General features: G+C 39.7%; 1 protein-coding gene across 4 annotated transcripts in view; it reads left to right on the top strand.

The window, feature by feature from the left end:
• Positions 1–24,369, top strand: part of LOC127571620 (protein FAM131A-like) — a 51,230-nt gene extending 26,861 nt beyond the window's left edge. For 3 of the 4 annotated variants that reach the window (XM_052018172.1, XM_052018175.1, XM_052018173.1), the window contains exons 3-6: positions 11,703–11,796; positions 13,762–13,944; positions 18,600–18,758; positions 21,916–24,361. In XM_052018172.1, the coding sequence (XP_051874132.1) occupies positions 11,703–11,796; positions 13,762–13,944; positions 18,600–18,758; positions 21,916–22,415 (936 nt within the window). In that variant the 3' untranslated portion in view covers positions 22,416–24,361. Of the gene's footprint in view, positions 1–11,702; positions 11,797–13,761; positions 13,945–18,599; positions 18,759–21,915 lie in introns of all 4 variants that reach the window. The other variant, XM_052018174.1, reaches the window with a different exon arrangement.
• The last annotated feature ends 2,257 nt before the right edge of the window (positions 24,370–26,626 follow it).

Below are 26,626 nucleotides of genomic sequence, written 5' to 3'. Positions count from 1 at the left end.
GTCCCCCATACTTATCCAAGCCCTCAGTTCATCTCCCTTATTCCTGACACTTCTTGCATTTAAGTGAACACACTTCAGTTCATCTACCTTACTACTTTTATAGCCTGTATTCTGCTTCTCCTTCCCCAAAGCCTCTCTACCTGTTTGATCTAACTTTTCCCCATCCCCTTCTTCCTCTGATCTACTCCTCTGGTTCCCTTCCCCCTCACAAACTAGTTTAAACCCTCCCAAACCACCCTAGCAAACCTAGCCACAAGAATATTGGCTCTCTTCTGGTTCGGGTGTAACCCGTCCTCTCTGTACAGATCCCACCTTCCCGAGAAGAGATCCCAATGATCCAGAAATCTAAAACCCTCCCTCCTGCACCAACTCCTCAGCCACGCATTTGTCTGCCACCTCCTCCTATTCCTGCCTTCACTATCGCATGGCATCGGCAGCAATCCCGAGGTTGCTACCCTTGAGGTCCTGTTCCTCAGTCTTCTGCCTAGCTCCCTGAATTCGCTCTTCAGGACCTCATCCCCCTTCCTACCTATGTCGTTGGTGCCAACATGGACCACAACTTCTGGCTGCTCTCCCTCCCGCTCAAGAATCCTGTGGACCCGATCAGTGACATCCCGGACCCTGGTACCTGGGAGGCAACATACCATCTGGGATTTATGCTCACTACCAAAGAACCTCCTATCTGTTTCCCTGACTATCGAGTCCCCTATCACTACCGCATGTCTCTTTCCCACCCTTCCTTTCTGAGCAGCAGTACCAGTCCCAGTGCCAGAGACTTGGTTACTGCAGCTAGGCCCAATAGGCATTTGATAAACTGCCACATAATTGGCTTGTAATCTAGATTGAAGGTATGTGATAAAAGTGGTGTACCAGCATAGCTAGTAAATTGTATGAATAACAGGAAACAGAGTAGTGGTTGGAAATGTACAATGAAATTCTTCAGGGATACAAAGATTATGGGTTTTCTTTACATTAATGAATTGGACATTTTCCAAACATGTTGATAACATAGATATTGGAGCTCAATAGACTAAAGAAGATAGTAATAGATTTCAAGATGTAGACAGTTTGGTGGGATGGGCAGATAGGTGGCAGATGAAATTTAATGCTCAGGAATGTGAAGTGTTACATTTTGATAGGAAGAATGAGAAGTGGCAATATAAACTAAAATGGGCACAAGACAGAGAGATCTGGGGATGCACGTGATAATTCATTGAAAGTGGCAGGACAGGAGAAAGTGGTTAAAAAAGCATTTGGGACCGTGAACTTTATAAACAGAGGCATAAAGCAAAAGACTAATAAAGCCATGGTGAGCCTTTGTAAAACACTGATTTGATGACAACTGGGTTCCACACTTCAGGAAAGTTGTGAGGGCTTTGGAGATGGTGCAAAAGTGTCTTAATAGAATGATTCCATGGATGTGTGGTTTCAGTTATGTTGTTAGACTGGAGCAGCCAGAGTTGTTCTCTTATGAACAGAGAAGGTTGTGAAGAGATCTGATAGAGGTTTTCTACAGGACAGAGAGAAAAAGAAACCATTTCCATGGAAAGTGATTGACAAAAGAACCAGAAGTGATATGGGGAAACATTTTACACAGTGGATGGCTTTGCTCTGGATTGCACTGCCATGAGTAGTAGTGGAGGAAGATTCAATTGTCATATTCAAAATGAGCAGGATAAACATCTGAAAGGAAAGAATTTTCAAGGCTATAGGGGAGAGAACAAAGGGTTGATATTGATGGAGCTGGTATGGATAAAGGGGCCAAATGGCTACCTCTTATGTTGTGTTCCATTTATGATTACAATGGGTATATATTTATCAGTGTTTGTTATGTATTTACAGTAGTTGATCTCATGCAACCTGAGCCATTTAAAATGATGAGAGGCCAGATTTAAAAGCTTATCAGAGTTATCTGAAGCCATTTTAGTTGTGACAATTAAATTTCACCTGTCAGTGTTTCATTCATTCCAAGTTAATTACCTTGAAAATGTAAATTTGAAACTAATGACCTTCACAATCCTAAAACATGAAACTAGGAAAGCACAATTCTCAATATAATTCTCAAGATACATGTGTTGGAATAGTTTTAACTTTATTCCTTTGGTTATGGCGCGTTCCCTCTGAGTCAAATTAGTGTAGGACTTAAATGTAATGAAGCATCGGGTTGATTCTGATCTTCATAGTGAAATGTTGATCCAAGTGAACGATACCAGGAGGAATTTAAAGTACCAGCAACTGGTTGGGTGAGGCACTACTTCATCTAGACCCTGAGAGTGATTATTGTCATTGTCTGGGATTTGGAGTGGATGGAGACCCTGTTTCTCCAGGTCCCGGGATAATGTAGTCGGCTTCTGATGCAGTTGTTGTTTCTTTGCTTTTTCATCACAAAAACAACACACAACTCGTTATGGCAATGTGAACCAGGTGTATACACAAAGGATCTGTTGCCATGGTAACAACTTGGCCAGGTTAGGCATGATTAAGCACATGTTCTGCCTGTCAAAATGTCAGTAGCTGCCAGTGTTCAAATGTAAAATACCACACACTGAGAAATAAAATGGGATCTCCTCTGTTTTAGATTTCCCTTCCACTGTACATCATCCTGACTTGGAAACACTTTGCTGCCATTCATTCACTGTCACTGGATTGGTTTCCCAAACCCCACCCTTAAACAGCACATTGGAATGAGACAATAAAATGGCTTAAAGGTAAAGGCAAAAGTGGAGAAATGCTTCATAGTAAATTCTATTTGATGCACAGAATGAGTGAGGAGAAAACTTTTGTGTGGCCAAATAGTCACACTTAGTACTTTTATCACTGGTCTTCCAGAAAGATTAGGAAACAATACTTAACATGCTCTCAAATGCTTTGAAAATAACTCAAAAGCCTGCAATAAAAGCACACTTTAATGCAAAAGTGAAACCATTAACTTAAATGAATGGACTAGGCAGTAGGTTTTAACAAAATTATGAACTTTTTAAAAATAATTTAATTTTATATCTACTTTAGTGCTTAATTGCATAAAAGTTAATATTCCACAAGGTGTATTTTCAGGCCAGTGGGTCAGGAGCTTCATTAGGGAATCCCTTTTTGTGGATTCTACCATTTCACACAGGATGTGATTTAGACAATCATTAAGATGATTTAAAATGCTTTTGTAGAAGTATCTTGTGTTACCATTTTAGGATTAAAATGATTCTGTTTACATAATAAATAGTGCTCTTTTCAAGTGCCCCAGGTTGGAATGAACAAGATGGCTACTGGCTGTGTATTAGTGAGGTAGCTCATTGCCTCTTTCACTAGGTTTGTAAGGTAGCCTTGTAATTGCTTCCACCACATCCAATGCTGCACATCTGGCCAGCTGTGCCTATTTTCTTGCATGTACACGGAAATGTGAATTTGGGAGTGAGAGTGGGTGTTGGAGTTGGTGCAGAATGAGATCTGCATGTCATCATCTAAAAAAATAGCTTGTTACGTCTTTGAACATGCCTCCTGCTGGGCATGTTCTGAGCATGCTCAGAAACTGTGAGTGAATAGACCTCAAGGCAGCAATGAGGGCAATGGATGCCTGTGCATTGGCTTTAGTGGTTTGATTCCTCATCTTCCCGACAAGAGATTGTTTTGTAACTAAGTCCCTCTACACCAGAAGTGTGAAGGATTTCTTGGCACTGATAGTTCTTGCCTTTGGAGGTGTCAAACTCCATTGTGACCTGTCATTCAGAAAAACATTTGCACGTGATTGCGCAGATGTGGTTGGTGGACATTTCCAAATTCATCAGCACACATTGGAGTGTGTGTTAAATATTCTTCAGTGACTTTATGGAACTGCAGGCAGAATCTCTGGATTTTGAAGCTGAGGAAGAATACAAGTTAGCTCTGTAACCAACAAGTGTCTGCTCCTTTACTACCAGCACCACCTGCTCTGGTTCATGTGCACACCCTCCTGAAACTGACAATCTAACTTGTCCTGGGTTGTGGTGCATGGAACAGTTAACACTAAGTGCTGTGACATACTATGTTGTGATATACTGTTGGGCACACTTGTATTTTTCCAGTACAGTGCTGCACATACTGTGCTCATAACAAGCCTGTGCTCCCATGGGATGGAGTTTGATTTCACATGCACCATATAATTTACTCTCGCCTTGAGGTTGATCAGAAACCACTGTTATGTTATTATTTTGGTGGGTATGATGCACACCATCTCTTAGATATGGAAAATTAAAGATGAAACATTCTGTCAGAAGATGGTAATGTCCAAAGATGCTAAACGATGGTACAGTCAATACCCATTTTTCTGTCAGTACAGAACTGCTAATGTACCCTTTCCATGGGTGTACCAAACTAGTCAGAAATGCCACATTTCATTGGACTAATCATGCTAAGTATGACCCTCTGTCAATAACACAGAAAACTGATTGTAAGCTTAATAGCTCAATCCCATACATTTGCATTTCTGTGGTGTGCATACATCTGAACACAGTATATTACACCATTTACATTTGTTACCAAACATATTATCTTCATTTGAAAGAATCTGGAAGGAACAAGTGGGCAATCTGTGATTGATTTGTACTTGCTTTGCATCCAAATATATTACATTTGAATAATGCCCATAAAGTAAAATCTTGTAAACCTGCCAGCAATGTGCGTTCTCATCAGCCAAGGGGAAGCAAGCCAGCAATAATTAGATAGGGGTGACCTGTCAAGTGTCATGTCATAGATATTAAAAATACATAAACTACTTCATTTGAATTGTCAGGTCTACTCTTTGTTAAATTAAGCCTGTCTTTGCAAATTTGGCTTAGCTTTGGCAGGGATGGTTATAAGAAGAGGAAATTGCTCAGAATGCATCAATACCAGATTGTGTTGACGTGTTTGCACACTGATGTGCTGGGATATTTGTGTGCTAGAGTAAGAGTGAATGAGGTAAATGAGATGGAACATCAAGAATGCTAGTCACCTTTTTGATGTAGGAGTTACATCAGCCTTAATTCTGCCTCTAAGCTCTACAGTCTCTGGATTTGTGAAAAGGCCTAAATGCACATGAAAGCTTGAAGTTGAGGGAGATTTCTTCCAAGATGATTATTTCCTCTTGTTTTGTGCCATCTTATCCTAAAGCCAGGATGGTTGTGATGAATTATTTGAAAAACGGATTGAATCCCTCCTGGACTCCACGGCATGTGAGGGGAAATGGTTAATTATTACATGTACTTTGCTCGTGAGGAGTTTATGGAATTGTATTTACAAATGCTGATATAGACCTTGTTTCGAGTGGCAACATGAACATTTTCTTGCTGCTGTAAAGCATGATATTGTCTGTGTTCTTGGTGTGCAGGTTTGGTCCATTTGTAACAGATTGAGAGGAAGCTCTCTGACATGCACTCTCTGCCAATTATACTTGCTAAACAAATCTGCTGGCTAGCCCTACCATGACAGATTTGCAGTGGCTGCTAAGTGCCTTCCTCATCTAATCCCTGATTTGATATTGGAGGTGGTGATGCAATCTGATTCACACTGTTACAAGGAGGGTGGCTTGGACTGCCAACCTGGAAGCAATTCTTACGCCCATTGGCTGTAGGGACAGCATCACTGAGTCCCTTTGTTCATTAATGCCATCGATTCATTAGGTTGTAATGAAAAACAAGATTTTGACCCCAGATTGACAAAAACCCACCTCTAAAGTACAGCTGTTATAATAATTTCCAGCATCTGCATTAAGGGAATGCAAGGAGCTTGTCATGAGTCGCAAGTGTTGGAAAAGTGACCAAAATAACCGTCCCAAAAAAGAGTGGGTGCAAAACATGGAGCAGTGCTCTATTATAGTGGGATTGGACTGTACTCTAAATTCTTGTTTCCTCTAAAAGTGAACCACTGAGTACACTTAAAAATATTTTCTGGCTAATGTTGTAAGAATGGGCGCATTCCAAAATCCTATTTAACTAACCAGTTTGAATTTTCAGAATTTTGCTGCCAGTATCTGAAATTGCCAACTTCTGGTGATTTGCTTTTGGATCACAATAGGTTGTTACAGTTTACTTGTTTACAGCTGTCCTTTTCCAGAACTTTGTTTAAACATTCACCCGTGTTATATCTGATAACAAACTTGCACATAATTGATGGCAAGGTAGAAATTGGATAAAATTTGAGGCATTACTTAATTTTCATTGGCATTGTTAATTTATGGCTTTTCATTAAATATTGTAAACAAATCCATTTTCTCCCCTTAGCGATGAAGCAAGGTTGCTTGTCCCCCCACAAAACAGGGAGAGAGCAAATAATATCACGCTGAATTAGCATTGTCATCTACAGAAACAATGGCCAAAATCCATCGTTTACTGGTATTTTAGTATTTATATTTAGTATTTATATTCTTCCTGGTGTCTGGAGATGAACAGAGTATACTAAACTGATTACATTTTTAAAAAAAATCTTATTTTGCTATTATTTTTCACCACAAGTAATAACAAGAATTTTGTGATATTGCATAACCTACTAAAGATTATAACTTCCTGTAAATTATCCTGTTAAGGCAATATTGCATTTCCCACATTTTGAATTTTAAATGTTGTAGTTATTGCTCATACTGAATCAGTCCTCCACATCTTCATTGTTTATGAACCTATTAAAACCTCATACCTAACTACCTGGGTGAAATGCTGTTAAATTAATACCAGTGGTAATGATGCACGTTATTATAAACACATTTAGCAGCTGGAGCTCGGGACGATTGAATCCCACCATGACAGCTGGGAAATTAAAATCAAAAATTAAATACATCTGGAATTTTTGGAGAAACAAGGGTTAGCTTCAGTAACAATATCTGTGAAATTACTGGATTGTTGCAAAATCTCATCTGATTCATCAATATCTGCCATTTTCTTCTGGTTTAAATCATAGATGATGCCAGACCCATCAATGAGGTTAACTCTGAGAATCCTCTCAATTCATGGGCAATTAGGGATGGACAATAAATGCAATCATTGCAACCACTCTGTGTGGAGTTGCCCCTGTTCTCCACTGATCTCTGAATTTCGTTTCCACTCACAATTTTTTCCACGTTCTCTATTGTGAACTGCCTGCCGAAGCTGACTTGGCCCTCTATGGCAAGGCATCGCGATGTGGCAAACTCTTCTGCTTGAAAAGTTCATCATGTGACAGCGTCAGAAGAAGCCCTACTCATGAACTGCCAAGAAAGCTTTGACACCCAGCTAAGCCACACTGCTTGACTTAGCCAGCTGTAAAACCTATAATTTTCTTTAAAATGCAAAAGCAAAATATTGTGAATGCTGGAAATCTAAAATAAAGGCAGAAAATGCAGGTGTACTCAGCAACTAAGGGCTCTTTACCTTTTTCCAGCAATTATACTTGTCCATGCAATGCAATGTTTCTTTTGGAGTTCCTGAACAGCAGTCCTGCCTGGTACTGTGTTTGGTTGCTCATTGCAGATGTGTGAGTGTGGGACGCCAGAGTCAAGATGCCCTCATCTGAGTCCCACCTGCACTTTCATCTGATGTTTCTACATCACAAGATCGTGACTGTGTATAAAATTATGAATTGCATTGTAAATTAGTATTAATGAGTACTGAATAAATAACAAGGCTGGACTTCAACGGAGAAGATTTAATGATCCTCAAAGCCTAATTATGCTTGGTTTTCTGAACATTAGTAGGGCCTTGAGATTTAATTAGGGCATTTGACTTCCTCAGCGGCTCCTGCTCTTGTCTGTTGCTGCCCCTGAGTGGCATGAGAAGAGTTAGACAATCAATGAAGTGGTGATATCAGTGTAGAATTTAACAGTGTGAATGAGAGCAGTGGATGAGCAAACTGACCACAGCACTGTGGTACAAGGGCCATTCAGATTGGTAGCATGAAGGGGAATGTGGTGTAATAGGGGACAGCATGTTTAGGGGGATGTTAGCCATGAACACATCATGGCTAATAGAGTAACTGGGGCTGTAGATAATGTTTTAAACTAATTACTTGGTGGCATGAATTCTTGTCTGGTGCTAAGGTTATGGACATCTCTGTGGGGCTAGAGAGGAAGATCCAGTTAATATGGTTCATCTGGGAACCATGGATATAGATAAAACAATGGAACATGTGCTGTGGACAAAGTAGTGCAGGGGTCAATAAGATCAGAAAATTGAATGTTTGGCTCAAAGGATGGTGTGGGAGATTTGGGTTTCCTACCAAGGGGCACTGGAAACACTAATGGCAAAAGAGGGAGCTGTTCTGTTGGAATACAATTTGGCTGAATCAATGCCATGGCCGATAGAATGGCTGAGATCAATGTCATAGCCAATAGATCAATGTCATGGGACTGTAGATAAAGTTTTAAACTAATTACTTGGTGGCATGAATTCTTTTCATGAGAAATTTAGAGAGTTAAAGAGAATGAATATGATAGCTCAGGTTAACAAAATAACCACACTTTGTCAGGAAAGCACAGTGCAAAGAAATGTAAGGGTATACTTTCAATTAGAGCCAAAACAGGAAAAAATGGTATAAAAATGCAACTGAAGGATCTTTATCTGAATGCCCATGGCATTCATAAAAAGGTTCATTAATTAATGGCACAAATAAAAATACTGGATACAGTCTAAGAGCCACTTCAGAAATGTCATTGCGAACTAACCAAGTTTCAAGGATACTTGAGTTTTAGAAGGGGGAAGCAAACTGGGAAAGGAGGCTGGGTAGCCTGATTTTATAGAATAGGATAATGACGTCAGCGAGGAAAGATCTTGGCTCAGAAAATCAAGTAGAATCAATTGAGCTAAAAAAAACACAGCGAAGGGCAAAAGAAGTTGTAAAAAGGCCTCAGATATTAATGGCAATGTAGGCCAGAGTATACATAGGGAGACTGGAGGTGGATGTAACAAGGTCATTACAATAGTCATGGGGACTTTAATCTGCATATGGACTGGAGAAAGCTAAATTAGCAGTAATAGCGTGGAGGATAAACTTACAGACATTGTTTCTAGTTCAGTATGTTGAGGAACCAGTGAGGGAACAGATTATTTTAGATCTAGTATTAAGTGTTGAGGAAGGGATAATTGATGACTTGATTGTTAAGGGGTCTTTAGGAAACAGCAGTAATTGGTTTATTATTGTCACATGTACTGAGATACAGGGAAAAGCTTTGTTTTGCACGCCATCCAGCCAAATCATTCCAAAACATAACAACATCAAGGTGGTTCAGAAGGAAAAGCAATAACAGAATACAGGATATAGTGTTACAGTTACAGAAGAAGTGCAGTGCAGGCAGATAAATAAGGTGCGAGGACCGTGATGAGGGAGATTGAGAGATCAAGAGTTTGTCTTTATCGTCGTGATAAAGCACTTATTGCACTTTACAGTGATTAAAATTTTATACAAAAAGATAGGCAATCTGAAACCAGGGTCTTAAACCTGAACAAATCAAACTACAAAGGCACAAGATATAAGTTGGTTGTTTAGATTCTTTAGATTTCCAGAAAGGTACCAATTTTAGGAAAGGAAGAAGCGAGAATGCAGGGAACAATAGTCCAGTCCTGATGCAGAGTCTTGACATGAAACATTGACACATTCCTTTTGCTGCTTGACCTGCTGAGTTCTTCCAGCAGTTTGTTTTTTTGCAATAGGCCTGTTAGCCTAACATCAAGAGTAGGGAAAGTCAGGAATCCATATTAAGGAAATGCTAATATGGCACTTGGAAAATAATGATAGGATTGGGCAGAGTCAATGTGGATTTATAAAGGGGAAATCATGTTTAACAAATATATTAGAGCTCTTTGAGGTAGTAATAGAAGAATAGATAAAGGTGAATCAGTTGAAGTAGTATATTTGGACTGGCAGAAGGCCTTTAATAAGATGTGATTATTTTTAAAAAATAGAGCACGTAGGATTGGGGGTAACATACTGTCATGGATCATTTTCAAGATGGGAAGCTGTGAGTAGTGGGTTGTGGCAGGGGTCGGTCCCCTCATCAAAGTCACTGATGGTCCAAAGTAGACGGCTATGAGGAGAATGCAGAGAGGCTTTAGGGGATATAGGCAAGCTCACTGTTTGGGCAAAGACATGGCACATGGAATATATTATGGAAAATGTGAGGTCATTCAGTTTAATAAAAATTAAAAAGGCAGACAGTTTTTAGTAAAGTTGAGGATTGACAGATGCTAGTGTTCAGAGGGACCTGGTTGTCCTTGTACATGAATCACCAAAAGTTAATATGCAGGTTCAGCAAGTAATTCAGAAGACAAGTGGTGTGTTGGTATTTTAGTGTAAGAATTTTGAGTACAAAGGTATAGTTGTTGCATTCAAATTGTATAGAAACCTCGTAAAACTGTATCTGGAATATTGTACACAAGTCTGGTCTCCCTACCTAGGGAAGGAGACACCTGTGACTGAGAGAGCACAGCAAAGGATCACCAGATTGATTCCTGGGATGAAGGGTTGATTGTACAATGAGAGATTAAGCAGAATAGGCCTGTATTCTCTAGAGTTTAGAATGAAGGTGATCTCATTGAAATATACAAAACTGTTAAGTGGCTTGATAGGATAGGTACAGAATTGATGTTTTCCCTGATTGGGAAGTCTGGATCCATACGTCACAGTCTCAAAATAATGGGGTGCCTATTCAGGACAGAAATGTGAAAAAAAAATTTCTTCCCCTACCTGGTGGTGAATCTTTGGAACTTGCTTCTCTAGAGGGCTGTGGAGACTCCGTTGGTTAGTTTATTAAAAGATCAAGATAGAGTTTTGGATATTGGAGAGTTGAAAAAAACGGCACTGAGGTAAAACGATCAGCCATCAGCAAAGATTAGGGGTGAATGGCCTGCTCCTGCTTCTATTTCTATTTCTTATGTCCCTGCATTGTTAGTAACATTCACACAAAAATCACTGTCTGGAGCAAGGAGGTGACAGATTTATAACAGTAACGATTGCCCCTGGACTGGCAAACTCTGCAAAGGTTATGACAGCAATTGTATCTGACAGTACTGGATGTGAAGGGGTGTGCATAAAGCCTGTATAGTTTGAAATGAAAATTGTTTTTAGTGGAAACACTACATAGTATCAAAACTTCATGCTCTATCTTATGAGAATGTATCTCCTATAATAAGCTTATTTTATCTGACTTACTGCTACATGGTTTCTTTTTGATGCTAAGGAGACAGTAATGATTTGGAGTTGTTTGACTATGTTGGTTACTCCTACAAATAGCAAAAATTGAAATCTTAATAACTGAATGACTACTTGGGTAATACTACCTGTTTGTACTATACCATTCAAGCGCACAGAGACTACAGTCCAGATAAGAGCTTTTCATTTTTTAAACTGAGCATTGCGGGGAGAAAATTTGTGAAATCTCCTGTTTTCTATATAACTATTCTGGACTGCACCAAAAAAGCTAGAATAACACTTTCTGCAGAAAACTCCAGTGTCCTCAGGAGATATGAGCACATAGACAGAGAGATGTGCACAGAGACAGATGGACAGTAAAGCATGTGTGCACACAGACAGACCTGGCTAGCCTCGGGTATTATAATTAACTCTAATGTGCAATTTTACAGAGGAAAAAGAATCATAACAAAAACAGATTATACATCGTTATTAAGTGGTAATGCTCAGAATGAGAAAAGACATTATATGTAGTTTTTTTAAAATTGCTGAGAACGTTTAAGCAGAAGCCTGACCTCTGTACCTGATTTCCAATTTTCCAGGTAAATGTTGAAGACACTATTGAAATGTTACCAAAATCAAGACGCGGGCTTACTATCCAGGAGATTGCTGCACTTGCAAGGTCATCTTTGCATGGTATGTGTGCATTAATAATTAATTGTGTTTATATAAACATACTTTAGAATCAGGTGAACTAAAATTTGACAGCAAAATACTGCTGATGCTGGAAGAACAAAATTAAGATAAAATGCTGGAAATAGTAGCACTTGCAAAAAGAGCAATAAGGGTTCAGCTTGTTGACCTTTCATTGCAGCTGAGAAATTATAACTGAAAGTTGCAGAGAAAGTGGGGAGGGGTGGTGAGGACAAGAGAGAGGGAGAGAGTATAAACACCAGGAGAGACTGAATGGTACAAATGGAGCTGAAAGAGGCTGGTAAGGGCAAGTGAATAACAACATCAGCCTTGTCTGGGGAGGTGTGAAAAGGAGGACGTGAATGGAATCTAAAATACGGAGAGAGAGGGGGGACAAAACTGAGTGCTAGAAATGAGGTACAAGACTGGAATAGGTGGTTGTCGGAAAATGTTGAATTCTGTGTTGAGTCCTTAAGGCTGCAGAGTACACGGTTTGAAGAGGAGGTGCAGTACTTGGAGCTTGCATTGAGCTTCAAGACAGAGCTTGGAGAGGAATGGAGAACAGAAGCTCAGGATCATCACTGCACGCTGAATGGAGGCGTTCTGCAGAGTAACCAACTCATCTGCCTTGGTTACCTCATTGTGAGCATTGGATGCAGCATGCTAAAATAGAAGTACAAGTACATTAGTGTTTCACTTGGACTCTAAAACTTGAACTCTAAAGTGAGGAAAACAAATAAATCTTATCTCAGTAATAAACCGTGTTTATACTGTGCTGCTCCTGTGTGGATGATGTTCAGTAACCATAACACGGATGTAAAACCAGATGTGGAGTCACAGCAGAAGGATAGGGGAGAAATGGAGACTGAACAAATTGAAAAAGTGAATGCATCTTTTTTTCCACTCATCCCTTCATCAACCTAACTCACTGGACATGGAGGGATTTGAATGCCGATCCACTTTTACACCATTGGGCCATCTGGCTGTCTGTGGGCTTGTAGAGGTTCCCAATATTCTGTCATACTGACTCAAATGTTGGATAATTGGACATGTATATATCTGCAAACAACTGTTTGAACTACTAGGCAGAATAGAATTTTTATAAAAACACTACAGATGTAATTGCATCTGAAGCTTATTTCAGAGGATCTAGTTTCAACTGCCAATTTCTGTGCCACATATAAAGAGAAACTTTACAATATCAGAGAAAGCTTTAGAACAGTACTTCTTATTTCCAGGTAGATTGCTCTGACCTCCATTATCCGGGACCCTGTCAATGACAATTATGTCATAATGGACCTTGACAATGCACAAATAAAATCAGATTATGTGTATTTAAAGAACATGCCACTCACCTGTGCCATAGAGCAGATTACTGTACTGCATCCATTAATAAATTTGAACTTAAAATTACCTTATGTTGTTTGACTATTAATATTTCTCTATTTTGTCCAAAAGTAAAATTGAAGCCTGAACAATTCAGTATTTGTCATTTTCCTAGATCATATTGTAACCTTCTGTTAGAATATTTGGAGGCATTAGCAACTGTATTATTTTCTTTCTCACATGTTTATCATTTATACTTTGGGTTTCCTGAACTCAAAGTCAAGTTCTACATCCCTCTATTGCCTTTTGGTCATGGTAAAGTCAGGATGCAACTGGGCCTTTTGCTTTTGGCCTATATGGTCCTTGTCCTCTATCCTTAGAACCTGGTTACACTCGATAAATGTGAGGCTTGTTACGCTTCTGAACACATGGCAATATTTGCAATGATGTAGAGTAACGTTGTGTTTAAATAATTGTTGATGTTTACTCGTTCTACAAATTTCTTTATACAACTCCCTGGAATTGTAATAAAAGCGATTAATTCAATGATTGAATGGTTAAATCAGGGCCTGTTACATTGATTAGTGCATTCATTGAAGATGATCACACTCTCCATGTGTTTATTCTGATCTCTTTCTCCAGGTTTCTCCCAGGTGGTGAAAGACCATGTAACCAAACCTACAGCCATGGCTCAGGGCCGGGTTGCTCACCTCATCGAGTGGAAAGGTTGGTGTAAGCCGATGGAGTCGCCAATGACTCTTGAGATTGATTTCAACTCCTACTCCGACTTAAGTGAAGGCGAACAGGAAGCACGATTTGCAGCAGGTAAATCCAGCCCTTAGACAGACACCTCACTTAATACACTGAAATCTGCTTAGTCCTTTGAGATAAAAATGATATATTTTGGGAAGGTGTTGATGAGCGTTCTTAATGATAATTACACTGTCAACTTGTGTGAAGAACTATTCCAAATTATCTGCATTATTGGAGCTGGTTCAGTTGTTAATTCATTGCCTTCAAGAAGTTTTCTTCTTATGCAGTAACTAATGTTAATTTTGAACTCCTTTTAAATTTATTTCTTGTCTAAAGAGGGGTTTCATCCTTACAAAATGTTTTTTTTCCCCCCTTTCTTGCACTTTTAATGCTTTCTGGCCATTTAACAGTTCACCAATTCCTTACTGTTGTACAGTGCTGAAGTGTCAGCCTAGATTTATGCGCTTTAAAGATTTTCTGTGGGGATTGAAGTTTCAAACCAGAACAATGTAATGACCATACTTGTGCACTAAAGCAGCTAACAGGTAACAAGCATAGTTTTTGCTCTAGTGCTGTTCAATCCACTTTTTCTTATTTGAAAAGTTGGTGCAAGTACATAAAGAAATAATCCTCGTAACTGCATATTTTTTTTAGCATGGGAACTTCCTCAGTTGAGGAATGTGCCTTCATGTTGATAAGAAATGCAAATATGTTTGTTTGTGGGTAGCGGTATATCACAGTTTATTCAAGCGCCCAATGCTTATGCATTGGTTTTCCAAGGAAATCAATTTAACGTGGTTAGCAAAAATCACATGCAATGAGAATATGTGAAGTTCAAACTCCTGCTACACAGGTGATAAGTTCTCTCAGTTACTTACAGATGAATGCATTTTGCAAATAATAGATTGAATATGTCAATGAAGTGTAGCCTGACATTTGGGGTATGTGCATTGCACGGAAATTAAATTGTAAGTAAATGAAACTGTTCAAGACAGCAGTAACTGAGCTTAATTTGTTTTCTTTCAAAACTTTCTTTTAAAATTTCTCTCCTTCCTTAAAATGAGAGTCTTTACACAGCATTTGCATCTGTTTGGTAGTGGATTTGGGTAGATTTTAGCTTAGATGCTGGCAGAGCGAAAGTGGTTTTGATAAATTGGCTCAAATTCCTTTTTGGATATGCTGGTGGACATATTTAGTGCTTACCAATATGAGTGGGAGTCTTTGCTTGTTTTGTACTTGCAAAAAAATGTGCCCGAGTTCCTAATTGCTCTTTAGGGCTCCATCTGCAGAATGTCAGGGAGCAGATTGAAATTTTATTGAAATAATTTTAGTGATGTTGGTATCACAACCATTCCAGAAATTGTACTCGTAATGCAACAAGTAACGTAGAAAGGAAGAGTGAGAAGAAGCATTTTGGATGGTATTGAGGACCTTGAGTCTATACGTTGGATGCACACAGAGGCCTTGTGGGTGGAAGGAGTGCACTGCCTCACAAGCTACCTGTCCCATCAGGCACCTCCTTTCCCATTTGTGGAAGAGTTTTGTGGTTCCCACATCGGCCTCTGCAGCCACCTCAAGACCCACAAAACTGGAATGGAAAGAGTCATCCTAAGCCTGAGGGGCTGCTGAAGAAGAATAATATTAGATTCACGGTATCAGTGAAATGAAAGTGAAGCTAGCTCAAAGAACTTGGCAGTGGTTGGTGAGCGGAGAAAGTCAAGATACAGGCAAGTCAGATTCAGATGTTGCTTTGTGGAAGGTGAAAGATGGTTCAGACAGCCAGAAGAACACAGGAATATTCAACTCTAGATATAATAGTATTGGCAAGGTTTCAGCAGTGACTGGATTAAGCCAAGAATGGACCAAGGTGATTTTATGGAAATGCATATACAGGTTTGGAAACTCTGCTCAGAGTAAAATTAGACATTAATTCTTCCAGGAGCACATATCTGGTAAGCAGCCGGATGCCATATAAGCAAAAGGCAAGAGATGTACATGGGGTTGCTAACACCATGTCTTCAGGTTGACTTGTCAAGTAGTAGTATTTAGGTAATGAAGAAGACGAGACTAAGCAACAGCCCATGGGAGAATTTCAGAGAATTGTAGAGGTGGGAAAAGAAGTCTTTTATAGACATGCTATACTTGGATTAAATAAGAGAGGGTGGCATTACCCCAAACAATGGCAGAGAGTTAGAGGAGGATGGTATGGACAAGAGTTGCATTGGACACAAGGAAAGAAAATGCATCATTTTCACAGTCCAGTGGAATGGGCCCAGCAGACAACAATCACTGCTTGCTGCTTGTTACTCGGAGACTTGCAATGAACTTTTCACTGGAACTTCCTGTGACTAAAGAAACCTTTCAGCCCAGTCTCCATTATAGAGGATCTTGGGCCTGTGTGAATAGGGGAAACACTATCTCCCTAACCAAATCCGATTCAAGAACAACCAGTGAGGGATGCAGCATCTAAACCATAAAATACCGGCCCTTGTAAATTACCACTTTTACTAGGGTCATTCAGTAATTTATTTTGTGAGAGTATTTCAGGAAAATTGGGCACAGATTAGGGATTGCTGTAGACTTTGGAGTGAAGAAGGAGATAGTAGATGAAATGGCAGCTTAAAAGAAGAGGGGTCAGAGATTTGTTCTTTTGAAAGAGTGGACAACAATATCTGAAGAGGGAGAATTATTTTTAAAGACATCTAGCAGAGGTCCCAGGAAAAGTTTAGTGGAAATTTGGTTAGAGGGAGATGGATCTTGTATACAATACGAGCTGGGAGAGCAGCTTGAGAGCAACAGAGTTGAGAACAGTGAGCCTGGTAAGGATTGATTTAGTGAGCAGTAGGTAGACTGATGCAAATAGAGTCCGTTGGGTGGATGGTCTTGATCATTTGATCGTGGAAGTCCATGAGTTCTTTAAACTACCTGTGGGTGGAAATGGATGGGCAGGGGAGATTAGGAACATGGCAATGAAGAAGTCAGGTATTATTTTTGTTCTTTTGGATAAACTATGAGTAACGTCTGTTTTTTGTCACAGGAGATAGAGGTCCAATATTTTTTGATATGGCCTAGCCAGTTCTTGTGATGGAGTGTTCAACCAATTATGTATCCTTTAGAAGTAAGGGAGAAAAGTCCTACAGGGAATGACATGAATTGGGGAGAGTAAGGGTTTTAGTGGGCACAAGGTCACCAGTTTTATAGCTAAAAATGAAGTCTGCTAGGTCTCCACTTGGCTCTTTTTGCTTGTGTTGAAACTATCTCAGTATCTCAGACTTTTCTCCTTTAATATTAAACTGGAATAGCTTTTCATTACCTGCTTAAAATGTAAATATGTTTAAAACTGAAGATCAGTATATGCATTCTATTTTTAACATATGAAAGCACTGAATGATTCTGAGCTTTGAGGCTTTGCATGTTGAGGATCTAAACCATGGACTATAAATCTCATTTATTGTAGCCCTTAAACAGTGACAGATGAGTGATGTCATTGAAATTGTGCTTGGATACTTTTCACATGTGCAAATCTTCTGAAGTTGAACCAAACACGATCCGAAAAAGTGCAGACAAGGCTCAGACAAACTAATAACTTGTGGGAAATTTAAAAAAAATCTTAGACGTGGAATTCTCAGATGAAATTTTGGCACCATTACTGAAGTTTATCTAGAAATTCTAGCATGTATAAAAGTATTTGTGCATCTTTTCAGAAAAATAATTTCCATGAAAAACTTCAGAAGAGGTAACACACTCTGCGAATTGGATAATTTTTCTTCCAATTCCTCTACCTTTAATGCAGTCCTTGTCCGCTCTTTTGTCTCCACCGACCATTCCCTCACAGCACTTTCCCATGTAACTACAGGAGATACCATGTCCTTCTGTCTCTTCTCTTTCCATTATCCAGGGACCCAAACAGTCCTTCAAAGTGATGCAGCAATTCACTTGCTCTTCTTGCAAACTAATATACTGCAATTAGTGTTCACAATGTGCTCTCTAAATTGGGGAATTCAAATGCAGAGTGGATGACCGCTTTGGAGACCACCTGTGTTCAGACCACAGACACACCAAGCATCCTGTTACCTGCAATTTCAATTCTCTATCCTATTCCCATTCTGACCTACCTATCTGTACCTCATTGCAATGTAATAAGAAGGCCATAGATAGATAGGGAGCTTGAAGAACTACACTGCATCTTCTATCTGGGTACATTGCAGCCGGACTCAACATTGAATGCTACAGCCTGAGGTAATTCACTTTTTCTAAAATCTGTGTCAAAACTGACTATTTCTGCTGTAAGTCATCCATCTGCAATATTGGCTCAATTTTGCTCTCTCCATTAATGTAGCCTGACCTGCTAGACCCTATAGCCCTGCATCAACCAGATGACCTCTCTAACTTTCCCCATGGCGACCCTGACCTCACATTCCCTGCAATTTAAAACTAACTTGTTTTCTCTTTCCCAATTATGATGAAGGGTCTTTGACCTGAAATACTGTTTCTCTGTCCACCGATGCTGTCTAACCCACTGAGTGGTTCCAGCATTTTGTAGTTTTATTCTATGTAAATGCAAGTTGCTCTTGTTCAGTTGAGGAATAGGTTGCAGTTCAAATGGCAATTGTAATGCATACTCACTCTTCCAGGCTGTACAAACTTTTGATTGGGTAACTCTTATTTTTGTGTTGGTTCACTATCCATTTGCATAATAGTTTTACATGAGATTAATTGTATTTCAGGTGTGGCAGAACAATTTGAAATTGCAGAGGCCAAACTCAAAGCGTGGTCATCTGTTGATGGCGATGAGTCAAATGATGATTCGTATGATGAAGACTTTGTACCAACTACTGACAGCACACAACCAGCTGGTAATGGTGACCTTTCCAAGCATTTCTGTGGTATTTATAATTATTCTGCAACTATGGAATCAATGTGATTTAGTGCTGCTATAAAAATTATTTCTTCACAATTTATCCTGTGTTTTCTTAGTTATCCTTGTGCATATTCCCCTTAGCCCATTCAAGTGTGAAAGCAGTAAAAAGGTATGGAAACAATCGTACTGTTAGTACATGTCAAAAGTTTATAAGTAACAATGTTACTTAAGACTTGGATTTCATGTTCCTTCTCTTTCTGTCTTTTCCACCACATCTCCTCAGTTCAGAAATTCTTCAAGGTACGTTGTTAGTTGCTGCAATTTTAATAACTTTACCAGTCATCACTAATTTATTTTTTAGCTGCCTTCTGATGTTTCCTCTCTGGGCCATGGTCTCTTGGCGAGTTGTCACTCCTTTACACGTGACTGTTACTCATGTGCAATCCTTGCTAGTGGTTGTATCTAAAATTTGGCAGGGGTCATAACTAGATCCATTCTTTAACTTGCCTGACCTCTAGATATGGACACCTCTTGTCGTGGGAGAGGATCCTGCCCAGCTTTTTCAACTTTAGATCTTGGAACTTGAGTTCAGTTGTACCATTGGCATTGCAAAATAGCTGGATGGTACAAAAGAACAGCGATGAGCATGTGATTGCTCTGTTCCTGCCATCTTTCTTTCATTTATCATCTGAAGCACTCAGAGACCCATATGGAAATAAGTATTTTAAGTCACTTCTATGGCAATGCAGGTTGCCAAAATCTGACAGATGTCCTTAACATATGGTGTTGCTATGGACAATTCAAGTGCTCTTTAAAATTTAAATGCCAACATTACTATTTCTGGAAACACCTTCTTTGGTTCATTGCTATCAATTGCTTCCATACGAGCTTTCATTTTTGAACCTATTTGCTTGATGCAATCAATACAACTTACTGATGTCCCTCTTTAGGGGTAATCTGATTTAAGCAGAAGGACTTTAAACTATTGAAAAGTAAAGAAAAACTGCAGATGCTGGAAATCTGAAATAAACAGATAATGCTGGAAAAGCTCAAAAAGTGAGGCAACAGTGTTAGTTTTTCAGGTTGAAGACCCTTCATCAGCTTGGATTTGGAATTATTGGTTTATTATTGTCATTTGTACTGAGGTACAGTGAAAACCTTGCCTTGCATACTGTTCATACAGACCCATTCATTACACAGTGCATTGAGGTAGTACAGGCTAAAACAATACAGGTGTCACAGCTACAGAGAAAGTGCAGTGCATGTAGACAATAAGGTGCAAGGTCATAACAAGATAGATTGTGAAGTCAAGAGTCCATCTTATCGTACCAGGGAACCATTCAATAGTCCTATAACAGCAGGATAGAAATTGTCCTTGAGCCTGGTGGTACGTGCTTTCAGGCTATTGTATCTTCTGCCTGATAGGAGAGGGGAGAAGAGAGAATGTCTGGGGTGGATGGGGTCTTTTATGCTGGCTGCTTTACTGAGGCAGTGAGAAGTATAGACAGAGTCCATGGAGGGGAAAGGCTGGTTTCTGTGATGTGCTGAGCTGTGTCCACAAATCTCTGCAGTTTCTTGTGGTCATGGGCAGAGCGGTTGCTATACCAAGCTGTGATACATCCAGATAGGATGCTTTCTGTGGTGCATCGATTAAAAATTGGTGAGCGTCAAAGAGGACATGCCAAATTTCTTTAGCCTCCTGAAGAAATATTGCATTCAACTTGCACTGAATGTGATTATTTTTGCTACTGTCATTAACTTGACTTCCTTGGAAGTTCACATACCTTTACCTCTCGGATGAACAAAGCATTTGCAGGCTCAGGTTTTCCAGCACTGTTATTACAGAGGAAAGGTTCCCACTCACTTGATATTCAGGAGCTGATGAAACATCAGAAGAATCTCCTCATGGTTAATGCCATACTTCCAGAAAGCGCACAGAAAGGCTTCTTTCTCAGGGAGTTCACACCACTGGACATGTTGAACAGCTGCCATGTCCCGAGAAGATGGATCTTGGGAGAGAATGACTATGCTAAACTTCCCTCTCCTGTTTCAAAGATGATTGCTGCTACAAGAGCCATGCAAGAACCAGATCCATTGTAGAAAACAACACTGGATCTCATTACCTGCATCAGCCAAGGATGATCTGCACCATACATTCAATAGGTGCAGAGACCTTTTCAGTGGGGTGCTGTATACTGTGTACCTGCCAACTGAAGGAAGAGGAAGAATGCCAAGGCCCCTTCCTCACCTGAAGTCTGGCAGGAGCAGGAAGAAGAAGGTGGCAACCAGAGGGATGTCCTGCCTCAGCACTCAGTCTCCTCTATCAACTGAGCAGAGGAGACTGGCATTGTCTCCCTCGGATATGACAGACTGCTTTGCAAGAACCATGTTCTCTATCAAGAAGTCTGCAAGATCATGATGCCCAAAGTGAACCAAACGACTCTATCCACAGTTCAAATCTCTCCATTGCTCCACTGAGTATGAATTCTCATACCTGGAGGAGACAGCTGTGGATACTTCCTGCTGGGCTCTTCTTATCACAGCCCTCCTGGATCTCCTGGCACCCCTGTAGTGGTATTCAGGACCTCCTGGGTGTTCATCTTATAACCCCAGGTCTCACTAAATCTGGGGACTTTCCCTCTCCACACACACACTGTGTGATGCTGTCTGGGTGCCATGGGGAGTAGCCTTTAAAGACGTCCTAGGTGAGTGCATAGTAAATTGTCAGAACAGTGTTCAACTGAGTGATCCCATAGCGAATGGCATAGGTTTCGAATTATTGCCTGATTCTGAGTGTAAACCACCCTAATGCTATTTCAAGAGTCTTTTTTTTATAAGATAAGATAAGATATCCAATTTTGTGATTAGAAGCCATGGAGCTGAATGGATGTTAGCACTAAACACATTGATTTGATGCACAAATTTATGTGGAACCCAATATTTGGGCACATCTTCCATTTCAGGCAGTAGGACTGTTGCAAGGATGGCTACATGGGAATGGGAACAACCACCATGTTGTTTGTTTTGGACACTGTTTTAAATGAATGTATTATGTATCCTATTTAGATTTTACATGAATGCAATGAATCTCAATCTGCTGTTAAGGATCATTACCAATAATCAGTAAATTGTAATGACTGTAAGTGTACCACTATTCACGAGATACACTATTCTTGTTTCAGATCCAGCAGGACAGCACCCTCAAGTGAATTATTCAAGAGACAGGCTGCATAGCCATTTGTGCCAACTTGCAGTGAGGCAGGCATCATGTGAGCAGGAGAGTGATTCCTCCCAGACTGTCTCCCCAGAGACCCTTTGTTCAAGTCTGTGCAGTCTGGAAGACCATCCTTTGCTTAAGATGGAGCTGGGGACCCCGACTGAATTAGCTGCAAAACTATTTGGCCAGATAGGTGCAATGCCTGACCATCGGGATGTGATTTCTCAGCTGCACCCAAACGGAAACACTGAATGTGCCTTTAGGAACCTTATCTGTGAGGACTCCTCTTATTCTGTGTCTTATGCTGAATCTTGTTTTACTCCAGAAGAAGACGATATGTCATGCCAAGACTACAAAAGCATTTCTAAGAAGGAGGATGGGGAGTATGAGGGACGGAGGAAGGTATCAGATGTTGCTTCCTCAGGTGTAGTATCTCTGGATGAGGACGATGCTGAAGATCAATGAATCCTTGTGACCCTGGCATGCATTTCTCCCTTTGATACTGGTCTTTAGGCGTCCACACAATCGCTCTGTATTTTGTAAAAGACTATCCTTCGCACAAATAATTGCCTGAGGTTTGGTGCAAAGGTCCAAGCACTTCACAGGTTTGCATGCTACGAAGTGCTGAAAGGAACTGTTTGCTGAAATGTTCTTAGCACGGTATGTAGCTCAAGCTTTGAGAACCTTTCGTACTGATCTTTAAATTACATGCTACATTATTTTTCATGCTGGAAAGCACTCTCCAGTCTCAACGGCATGGCTACGTCTTGTGTTAAAATGGCCAAATTATAATCTTCATACAAGATTAAACAGCTGCTGGAATGTTCTTAAAAACAGACAAACAATGTCTTTTTAAAAATATTTCACCTGAGAGGTATTTGCTTTTAACCTACTAGTTTTCTACCATTCAACATACTAAAGTCTGACAAATAATTAATTTTCAATGGTCTAATGAAACACATGGAAGTGTCTAAATCTTTTAAATTCCCACAGTTGAATCCTCTAATTTTGGATAAAATAGTTTCCACTGATGCAGTAAAGGAAAAGTGCATTATGGTTCAAATTTTATATTTTTGTATTTGTGTCTGCATCTTGTGAGGTATTGCTGTATATTGGATTGCACGGGGCTTCAGTGCTGTTGCTGTAGGATATTTCTTTGTTATCACTGTGTGATATCGTCTACAAACAAAGAATACTGTGGTATTACTGACTTTCATGATCATGCTGTTTAAATTGCAAGTGTTTCAACAAACATATGCATAACAAAATAATACAGGAATCCTCCCACTCCAATAAAACACATGCGGCAGCCTGAAATACTGATTGGTGAGACACACTCAGAAGTTAGGTATGTGAAACTCAGAAAAAATCAACAGTAAATTCTCTCTGGAAGTGAATTGATTTGACAACTCCTTTAGTAATGATGGTGCAATTTTTTTCTTTCCCACTCTATTCAGAAAGGTGCACTATTACAGTATCCAGGGCTCTCATTAAACCACATCAGATCACATACTTGCATGTGAGGAAGATTTTAGTTGATGACAGTTCTCTGCCTTTAGCTTTTTTGTGTTGTTGATGCTCTCTTGGCATGATGATGGATTGGCTATGGAAAGAAAATTCCCCCATGCAATGTTTTTTCTTGCCAATGGCTGTTTTCCTGAAAAATCAGAAGTCCATTTGCTTCAGTCATGACTTTGCTGGACCTCATGAGCAAAAGAAGTCCTATTTGACTGGGACTGGCATTTTGTTTGTAGGTATTCTTAATTTTCTCAAGAAACGTCATCTACTTTGTGTACTAAAATGTTTTCATGACTTAATCTGCTCTCAATCTTCTCCTGAATATTGAAATAATATGATTCATTTCTGTTTTTGCTTGAAAAATCTTTTGAGAGAAGTGTATAGTACCTTCCGGTTAAAACATAAAAACTGAGTAACGTTAAGTAATCACTCCCTACAATTGGAAAAACTGTTAATCAATCACTTTTCGGCCATGGACATTTGATGATATTGCCTGTTGTTTGGATGCGTTTGAGCCTGCAACCAATGATATATGCTAGTCTTTGTTAAAGTCTTTTGATTTAACACAGCCATTTTGCTTTGTGCATCTAAGAAACCTTGCTGAATAAACCATTTCAAATGATTTTCTACACTGATTAGCATAGGTTACAGACTCTATTACAAGCTTTGCAAATATTTTTGTTTCTCCTGAAGGTTTTAAAAATTCCCAGTTTAATGGAAGATGCCACTGTGAATGTTCTGATGAAATCTATTTGCACTCATTTATTTTGTAAAATTGTACATGTATGATGAGGTACTGTTCTTTAGGAAACAATGTCTTCTTTTGTCTATCATTTTCTTTGTTATAGCAACAATTAAGAATTCCAAATAAACTATCGGTGAAGTTCCTTTTGTTTGCTTCAAACAGCTTGTGGACTTTTCTTTTCTGATCTTTCAGTAGATATAAATCTTCTGCAATCTGCTGTCTCTGTCTAGAATTCAAAGAAAACATAGTTTTGGAAATTGCTATGACTGTTTCTGCACAAATAATAATAATATTTCATTGAAAATAATAAAAATTTAGTGAAAAATATTTGCTAATCTTATATTGTCTCACCAAGGTTGTAGGAATAAATGCAAAAGTTAATTGGGTTTTACAGTCAGTAGTGATATGACAGGATTCAGTGCTGCCTATGAAGTAAGTTACTCTCAAAAACCTGGTGGTTTCCATGGCATGGACTTCTTCCCTGACCTCAGTGTCTATAAGGGCCAGTTCAATTGGATACCTATCACCCAACAGCCTTGATGTCATCAAATTGGCCATGCAACAAATTACATTAAAGAATTCTCACAGCAAACCTGGACGGGAGTGGCACAGTTTTTAGCCATTGTGAAATCTTTGGAGTTTTATGTTACCCCATTGGATGGCTTGAGGTGTCCAACAGAGCAGTGTAGGGTTCCATGGTAAGTATTCTGCTGAAAGGAAGGTTACACCACAGCTTCCAGTATTGGGCATACTCAGGGCAGATCTCAACAAAAGTTGCAATGGTTCAGAGCCTGAAAAGAAGATGGGAACGTTCACACATGATTAAGCTAGAAGCTGAAATGACATAAAGAAACTTAACATAGCTAACTGCCCGATATAATGGATTTTAATTTATTATTGCAATTCACTAAGTTTTTATGGTTTTATTGAACCAGTGTCTGCTGGACAGTAATTCTGTTTGTGTATTAAAACTCATGGATCTTGTACAACCAAGCAGGGTATCTTCAAGTTATTTTATACTGATGCTAGTTCATAACTATCTTCGGTTTCTGTCAATTCAACTTATTTGCTTTGATTGTAGTGGAGATACCTGCAAAACAGCACAGCCTGTGGTAGAGACCCTAATCACTGACCACAAGTTAGGCATTTCTGCTTTAACCTATACATGTACAGATGAAAAAAAAAACAAACCCTGCCCCTGTTCAGCATGTAATGTACATGTACTAGCATTGAGTAGAATGCACGTGTATTCTGACCAGTTGTTTGACCTCAAGAAGTCACATAAATAGGATGGTCTAACGTGACTTGAAACAGTGGTTGGGTTAGAGATGAAATTCGGGCATGGGGGAAGCAAATGGATTTGATATAATAAAAATTGTGCATAATTCATTCTATTTTCTGATTATCCAAGTGAGTTAGATAGTCTAAATTCATAGACTGCCTCTGACTGCAGTAAAGCTTTGTAATGAATGATTAGACATGCACTTCTCTCACTTGTTACACAAATGAAATCATTCTCTTTCTGTGTATAGTAAACATTTGTGAAAATATTTAAGCAATATTTTATTTTAGTAATGATTATTGCTAAACTGAAGTACCTCATTCAACCACCAGGACTACCTCTAGGGTTTAAAAGATTTGTGTCTAGCAATTCAATTGCATGACACTTGTCAGCACTGTACAATTGGAAATTGATTTCTCCCCCTTCCATCCCCCAACCTTCACGCTCCAGTGAAACACAATTAACAACTATTTTTGCGTTATTTCACTTCTCTGGGCATTTTCAGGTCGGAGTCACCTTTGTACACCTGCTGTGACTTCTGTGTTGAGGTCTGTGGGAGGGTACGATTTCTCCTTTCAGTGCACCTTTTGCAGGGGATCTTGAACCAAGTTATAATGGGACATCGTTCCCCTCACCCCTCCCCCGACAACCTGGTCTCACCATACTACTGGACTGGAACCCCAGCCAGGTAAGCCAAATACCTTCACCTTTTCGGCATCAGCCCTGCATCCACTACCACCCCACCTCATCTCCCCTCAATCTCCAACATGCTCCTGATCTGCCAACCCTGCAATACTTCCTCCTCCACCTCCCCACCCCTGTCAATTCCCCACATCCCCCCCAAATTAACAAATGCCACTCCTGATCCCCCTGACTGACTGTCCCACTGTTGCTTTCCAAATCCACTTGACCTGACTGCTGGTCTCCTATATGGCAGCCTTTCAATATGCAGGTCCCTGATCTTCTTGCATTTATACCCCGACCTCTGCTACTTCCAAGCCACCACTCCTGGGTTCCAAATATGTATAGTGCCCTGTCCATTACACCCAAGGCACTTGGCCCCAGGCACGGCAGAGGGCCCAGTATTTGTTGCACTGTTACCGGTCCATCCAATCCTATTTCTAAACAGAG

The sequence above is a fragment of the Pristis pectinata genome, chromosome 6 (assembly GCF_009764475.1).
Source record: "Pristis pectinata isolate sPriPec2 chromosome 6, sPriPec2.1.pri, whole genome shotgun sequence".
Lineage (NCBI taxonomy): Eukaryota > Metazoa > Chordata > Chondrichthyes > Rhinopristiformes > Pristidae > Pristis > Pristis pectinata.
This window is presented reverse-complemented; position numbering and strand designations above follow the sequence as displayed.